This window comes from Polyodon spathula, unplaced genomic scaffold (genome assembly GCF_017654505.1).
Source record: "Polyodon spathula isolate WHYD16114869_AA unplaced genomic scaffold, ASM1765450v1 scaffolds_621, whole genome shotgun sequence".
In the NCBI taxonomy this organism is placed as follows: Eukaryota; Metazoa; Chordata; class Actinopteri; order Acipenseriformes; family Polyodontidae; genus Polyodon; species Polyodon spathula.
The window spans coordinates 1-7,000 of NW_024472110.1; the positions used below are offsets into that span (position 1 = coordinate 1).

Here is a 7,000-nt window from a genome sequence, read left to right on the forward strand (position 1 = left end):
GCCATCTGTTTCGCTTCAAAAAACCTGCCACGCACAGACAGCTTTTGCAGCTTTTAAAATTAGGTTCATGATGTCTGACGATATTATTATTTATTTTGTTTGTTTGTTTTTTGTTTATGGTTCATTTCATTTACCTACTCTACTATATTCCATATTCAATAAAACAATGTCCTAGAATATTTCATTTAAAAAAGCATTATGAAAAACAATCCAAACACATCCATCAACAAAAATAACACACACAATTTAAATATATTTTAAAATGTTTTTTCTGAGCTCAAATGAACTCATATTTCATTTCAATCAATCACTTGTTACTGTTTCATATCTGTAACCCTACCATACTAAAGCATATTAATATTTACTTTTACAACTTGTACAGTGTCAGAAAATGTCTAATATAATACAGTACAATATATGCACAGAATTACACATGTAAATAATATAATAACAATATACAACAGTACTATACCTTATGTAACAGTTTGCTTTGAAGATAATCCCAAATCTTTACGCTCCAGTACTTGAACATAGTGTATAATAAGCACAAAGATTTATGAGACCCAGGCTTACTGCTGAAGGGTGACACTGTGTACAAACTAGCAGCAGTTGCTATGTCACACTGTGGAGCAGTGTGTGCTTGGCTCTGGCAATAAATAAACCCTGCTAATCTTCTGGTCTAGTGCTACTGATGATCCAGTGTAACACACCTCAACTAAGGAAATATCTTGATTTTATCTCTCACGTTTCCCTCCTTATATAGCCCCCCACCCCCACCCCCAGAAAAAATAAAATAAAATAAAAAGTCTGTGCTGGTTTGTGGTGCAGGGTGTGCAACAGTGTTGGCCTGTTTTACCCCACTCAGATTGTAATCAGCTCTTCAAATGTATTCCTAAGCAGGCGTTTTAAACAACCAAGTGCAGTGGTTACCCATAATAAAGATGGAGGGGAGTTTTGTTATTATTATTATTATTATTATTATTATTATTATTATTATTATTATTATTATTATTATTAACCTCTGGCCCTTTTTTTAATCCCCTCTACAGTTGGCAAAAAGTAGGCATAATGTTTAAATAGATATGTCCCCAAATGTTCACTATTTATATGTTGAATAACTGGGTGTAATATTGCAAAAGTGATTGCAAAAATAAATAAATAAATATGTTTGAAGAGTTAACAATAACATGTTTACGCAATAAATGTGAATTAGAACAGACAACACATGCCCCTCACAACTCAGCACGTTTGGATTTGCTTTCAATTTGCTCGTTTTGTTGCCCAGAAGCAAAGACTACATTTTACAGAAACAAAATAATAATAGTTATTTTTGTCTCACGACGCACTTAGCTCTGGCTATTTGAACATAGGGGGGGGGGGGGACACTTTCTGCAACTTTTGAATGAACCTACAATGCACTGCGTGTTTATTCTCATAATATATTTACTTGAGAAAGCTTTGGACTCCGCGCATTGCTGGAACCTTTTATCTACGGGTTGTGTTTCTCGGACCGGTTGGCGCTTTGTGACATTTCCGAGATAATAGTTCCTGTAGCACTGTGGCGTGTACGTTTCGTTCACAGCGCCGTACTTTTGTTGTTGTTTGTTTTATTCGTTATTTTCAATCATTAAATACTACTAGCTCATACTTTTTGAGCGATGGAGACGATTTTGGAGCAGCAGCGGCGTTATCACGAGGAGAAAGAAAGGCTCATGGATTCCAAAACAAAAGAAATGCTGCACAAGAAAACGACGGTAAGTTTTATCCGCGCCGCTCCCGGCCTGTGCACTGCGCTAGGCCCCTGCTGCATCAGGACTCCCGATTGATTTGATAGTGTTTAATAGCATTCCTACAAACGTGCATCAGAAATGTTTGTTTCTCCTCTGTAAAGCTTACTTACTGCCAAAGACTAGAGCTATGGTGTGTATACTTTTATTTAGGGAATCTGTCGATTCCCTAACTTTGTAACTGCTTCAGAAGTCTGTCAAGATCACAGTTAATTAGATTAAAACTAAAGCAAATCCAGGCTCTAGAGCAGCTGTAAGTAGTTTCAGCACTATTTTGGGTTGGGTAAGACTACTTCTTTATTCTGAAAAACATGGTACCTTGTAAGGTTAGCACTTGTTATACTTTTTTGTTTTGTTTTGTTATTTAAATAGCTACGAGACCAGATCAATTCCGATCATCGCACAAGAGCAATGCTGGATGTAAGTAGTATCTTAACTTTTAGTGTTTGTTTATATATATATATATATATATATATATATATATATATATATATATATATATATATATATATATATATATATATATGTTGTTTACGTGATTCGGTACATGATACATTGTATACTCCTAGCTATACATTATTCTAAAAGATTGTGTATTGTTATTCAGAGGTACATGGAAGTGAGTGCAAATTTACGGGATTCTTATGAAGATAAAGATGGGTAAGTGGCTCGTATTTCATTCTTCACAGTAAATACATTTTAGTATAACTGCTCGTTTTGCAGTCAAGCCTATTTCCAATCAAGAAAAAAAAAAAAACATTAAACATCATCGATAAGATAAATTAGTAACCTGATAATCTATGCTCTGGGCAAATTCAGGAGCATGAATATATTTCATAAATTGTTTTATGTCTATGGCTGTTTATTTTGCAATTGAGGAATTTCATAAATGATTTCTCTTTTTACTTAAGGCTGAAAATGCTTTAAGTACTTTATACAAAATTATAATTTTTTGTGTTTTGACTGTAAACAAAGTTGTGTATTTCCATGTTCCAGAATGAGAAAGGAAGAGCTGAACGCCATTTCAGGACCAAATGAGTTTGCAGAGTTCTATAACAGATTGAAACAGATCAAAGAGTTTCATAGGAAACACCCTAACGAGGTGAGTAGATTTGTGTTCTGTTAAGCCATGCCTTGATGTCATTAAAGCAGTGATATTTAACCTACTGGATACAAGTACGTTGCATTTTGATATTACTGAACTACTAAAGCGACATTTTTGGGGGTTCGCAGATCTGTGTGCCAATGTCTGTTGAGTTTGAGGAGTTGGTTAAAGCTAGAGACAACCCCACTGAGGAAGCACAGAGTAAGTGTGATTATTTATTATGTCGCTGCATTCATTTTTGTGTTTATGTGTTAACAATGCACACATAGCAATCAGTGTTGTAAGTTATGTGAATTGTTTCTAGACTTGGTTGAGTTCACGGATGAGGAGGGATATGGTAGATACTTGGATCTTCACGATTGTTACCTGAAGTTCACCAATCTAAAGGGGTCGGAGGTAAGAAACTGGAGCATTTCATCTTTGACTGGTTGTTAAGATACTTCGTTGGCCAACCTACAAGGAAATGTTTTTAGCTTCTGTTTTCATGCTTTGCCTTCAAATGGCACTTGACAACATTATTACTGTACCATACACAACTTATTACTCTACCATACACAACTTTTAAAGTTAATTGATGTTTTTGACAAGCACATTTTGCTGTGAAGATGTATTAAGTTCATCCAAATAAGGCTGCTGTTTATTGATAACATCTTTGAAATTCAGTTGTAACTATGCAATTCTTTTTTTTTTTTGCTGAAATTGGTTTACAGAAACAATTTGGATTTGACCTTATCCTGAATATAATCTGAAACGGTTTTCATTTTTGTTTCAGAAACTTGAATACATTGCGTATTTATCTACGTTTGATCAGCTGTTCGATATTTCTAAAGAGAAGAAGAATGCTGAATATAAAAAGTAAGTCAAAATATAAGAAATGCTGCAAGATTTGTTTTTGAAGCAATAGGACTTTATCAGCACAAATTTGTTAGTATGTCCTATAAATTCAACTTGCACGCATCTTTTCTGTTTAGTCTTCTGTGGCCAGAGGGTGGCTCCATTGTTGCACAGGAATAATTTAATTTATTATAGACCTTTATAACCACGATTGCAGCACTGCCAGTGCAAACTGAAATGAAAAGGCATAAGCTGAAACCATATGTCTATTTGACATGTTTCTTAACTTGATTTGAGTGTTTTAAATACTGTTCAAGACCACTTTACTACATGAAGGTGTTAATGTATTTGTTTAATAAAAACGTAGGGCTGAGCTAATGGACTCCAGTAATAAACTACATTGTTAATCAGTGTGATTCAGAGTAAACTGTATTTGTTGTACTTCTCCCTTTAGGTATCTTGAAATGCTTTTGGAATACCTCATGGACTACACAGACAGAGTAAAACCTTTACAAGACCAAAATGAACTCTATGGAAAGATTCTCATTGAATTTGAAAAGAAGTGGGAAAATGGCACCTTTCCTGGCTGGCCAGTATGTTTGCAAAATTAATATGCATCTCTTAATAATAATAAGTTATTATTATTATTATTATTATGGTGTTAATATTATTATGTGCTTGATAAACTTTTTTTTTTTTTTTTTTTTATGAAATAGAAGTGTTTTGGAAACTAATTATAGCAACATTTTATTGTGTGTGTATCTTCATGTGAAGTGCTTGTAATGCTTAACTTTCTTTCCAAACAGAAAGAGACCAGCAGTGCATTGACACATGCTGGAGCACATTTGGATCTCTCTGCATTTTCCTCTTGGGAGGTAAGAAACACCTAATTCTACTGTACTTGCACTTCAGGAATGTATATTGCAGGGATTGTGCATTCAGATATGTCCACTGATACATGGGGGACCCTTTGAATCCCAAATCCTTTCTTCATTTCTCTTTCCTCTAAAAATGTCCTGATCTCTCTAATAGGAATTGGCTTCCTTGGGGTTGGACAGATTGAAATCTGCGCTGATGGCTTTGGGTCTGAAATGTGGAGGGTAAGTACAGAGCTTTTAATATAAAGGATGGCCCATAACTGTAGCCATTAACTTTATTATATTGGCAGATCTGATTATTTCTCAGGTTTCTCCAAGGTACGTTTTGAACATGTTGAAAACAAGTGTATTTTTGGCATAGTGACAGCAGTTGCATTATTATGTGCCAAATGTGCAAGTCTTTGTATTCTCTGGGCAATTGCTTCCCTTAATCCTCTCCTAATTAAATGTATTTTCTCTTAAAGGACGCTAGAAGAGCGGGCACAGAGACTCTTCAGCACCAAAGGGCAGTCCTTGGAGTCGCTAGATCCGTCACTCTTTGCAAAGAATCCCAAATCCAAAGGACCCAAAAAGTAAGCAGTCCATATCCTTCCCAGTGCAAAGGACACACTGTTCATATGTATTGTAGCATGCCCTATCGGTTTCATGGCTGTACACATATTTAAAATACATTAAGGTGAAAACAGAAAACTGGAGTCTCCACTGTTGCAACAGTAGTTGTGTGCGACTAAAATGCTGTTTTTGTTTCTGTTAATTTACTTGCAGGGACACTGAGCGTAACAAAGAAATGGCTTTTCTAGAAGCTCAGATCTACGAATATGTGGAAATTCTTGGGGTAAGTTGCGTGTTTCCTTCCATCACTTTGTTTTATTTCAGTATACAAGTTTACAGGGGTTGGATACACCACCTATGAGTAATGCTTTTGGTCTCCTTCCTCTAAAGGAACAAAGACAACTGACCCATGAGAATGTGCAGCGGAAGCAGGCTCGTACGGGTGAGGAGCGAGAGGAAGAGGATGAAGAGCAGCTGAGCGAGAGTGAGAGTGAGGACGAGGACAACGAGATCATTTACAACCCCAAGAACCTGCCACTGGGCTGGGATGGCAAGGTACAAAGAACCTGTGAAGCCATTTACTGTGCTATCATTGCATGTAGTGTGAAACATAAAAACAACACGAGCAATAGGTCAGCCTGTATGAGCTCTGTAGTACCAAACGTTTCTGCCAAAATAACGTATGTTATATGTTATACCAGGAAGTGAAAGAAAAAACTATTGCCCTCTCATTTTAGCAGCCAATAGTCAAAACACTTGTCTTCTGATATTGCAGGTTTAAAACTAGATATTGACTGTAGTTTTTTTGCTTTTTTATAAAGGAAAACTATTCCGCTTGGGTAGAAAAAGCAGCCTCCAGTGTTAAATAAAGCCCACTATCTGTCACTATCTCAACCTTTGGGGCAACCGTTTTCCATTGCAAGACTAAACCCCAGTCAGTATTTGCATAGTTGGTAAAATCGTGTTCTTTTTTGACCAAGCTCTCTGATGATTATTAGATTTGGTAATGAAGGCATTTTACTGTATACTCTGAAATCACATTCCCCCTTCTTATTTTAGCCTATCCCTTACTGGCTCTACAAGCTTCATGGTTTGAATATCAACTACAACTGTGAGATCTGTGGTAACTACACCTACAGAGGACCTAAAGCATTTCAGCGTCATTTTGCGGTAAGGGTTTTTAAACTCTAATCTTATGTATTTACCAGTTGATGCATGCTATTGCTCAAATTTTTATTTATTTATGTATTTATTTATTGGCTCATTAATCAAGCAATATAAATATATAATCAAGATTAAACTTGCATAAGACTCCCAGCAAACTAAAGCATTTTTTTTTGTTTTTATGCAAAGAAGTCTGTTTATAAAAAGCGTGGTATAAAAATGTGCCAGGTGTTCGTTCTAGGAATAGGAAGTTCTCCCTATGTTCTTTAGATATGCAAATAAACTGCGTGGAAAGCTTTAGTTTGATAGGTTTGCAAATTACCTGATGGTGCGCTGTGTACCCAAGTGCTGACATTGACATATTATGTATTCCTCATTTTAATTTACAATCGAGTTTTTAAAAACTAGTCTTAATCTGCACTAACGTTGTGCAAATAGCAGTGCGACAATTCATTGTGTATCTGTCTACTTTCTTTGTGTCGTATCGTAAGAGGAGTGTATCGTTGTAGTTCACTAAGTGTGTTTTATAGTTGGTACCTCACTTGATTTTTGTCTTAAAGTAGTCTATCATTAAATGATCATTTCATATTAGGTGTCACACAAGAGGACCATCACATGTCATGATGCATATCATGTACTGCATGTTGTGACATTAGTGCATCATTACACCCCTACTGAGC

The 7,000-nt window shown here is 35.8% G+C and overlaps 1 protein-coding gene across 1 annotated transcript; it reads left to right on the forward strand.

Annotated features, from left to right (window-relative positions):
• Positions 1-1,539: 1,539 nt before the first annotated feature.
• On the forward strand, positions 1,540-6,468 carry LOC121308265 (splicing factor 3A subunit 3-like). The gene is made up of 14 exons (XM_041240550.1): positions 1,540-1,754; positions 2,160-2,207; positions 2,395-2,447; positions 2,784-2,889; positions 3,021-3,093; positions 3,197-3,288; positions 3,665-3,747; positions 4,181-4,319; positions 4,533-4,601; positions 4,759-4,826; positions 5,069-5,176; positions 5,370-5,439; positions 5,547-5,711; positions 6,216-6,468. The coding sequence occupies exons 1-14, from the start codon at positions 1,659-1,661 to the stop codon at positions 6,345-6,347; spliced, it is 1,302 nt and encodes a 433-aa protein (XP_041096484.1). The 5' UTR covers positions 1,540-1,658; the 3' UTR covers positions 6,348-6,468.
• The last annotated feature ends 532 nt before the right edge of the window (positions 6,469-7,000 follow it).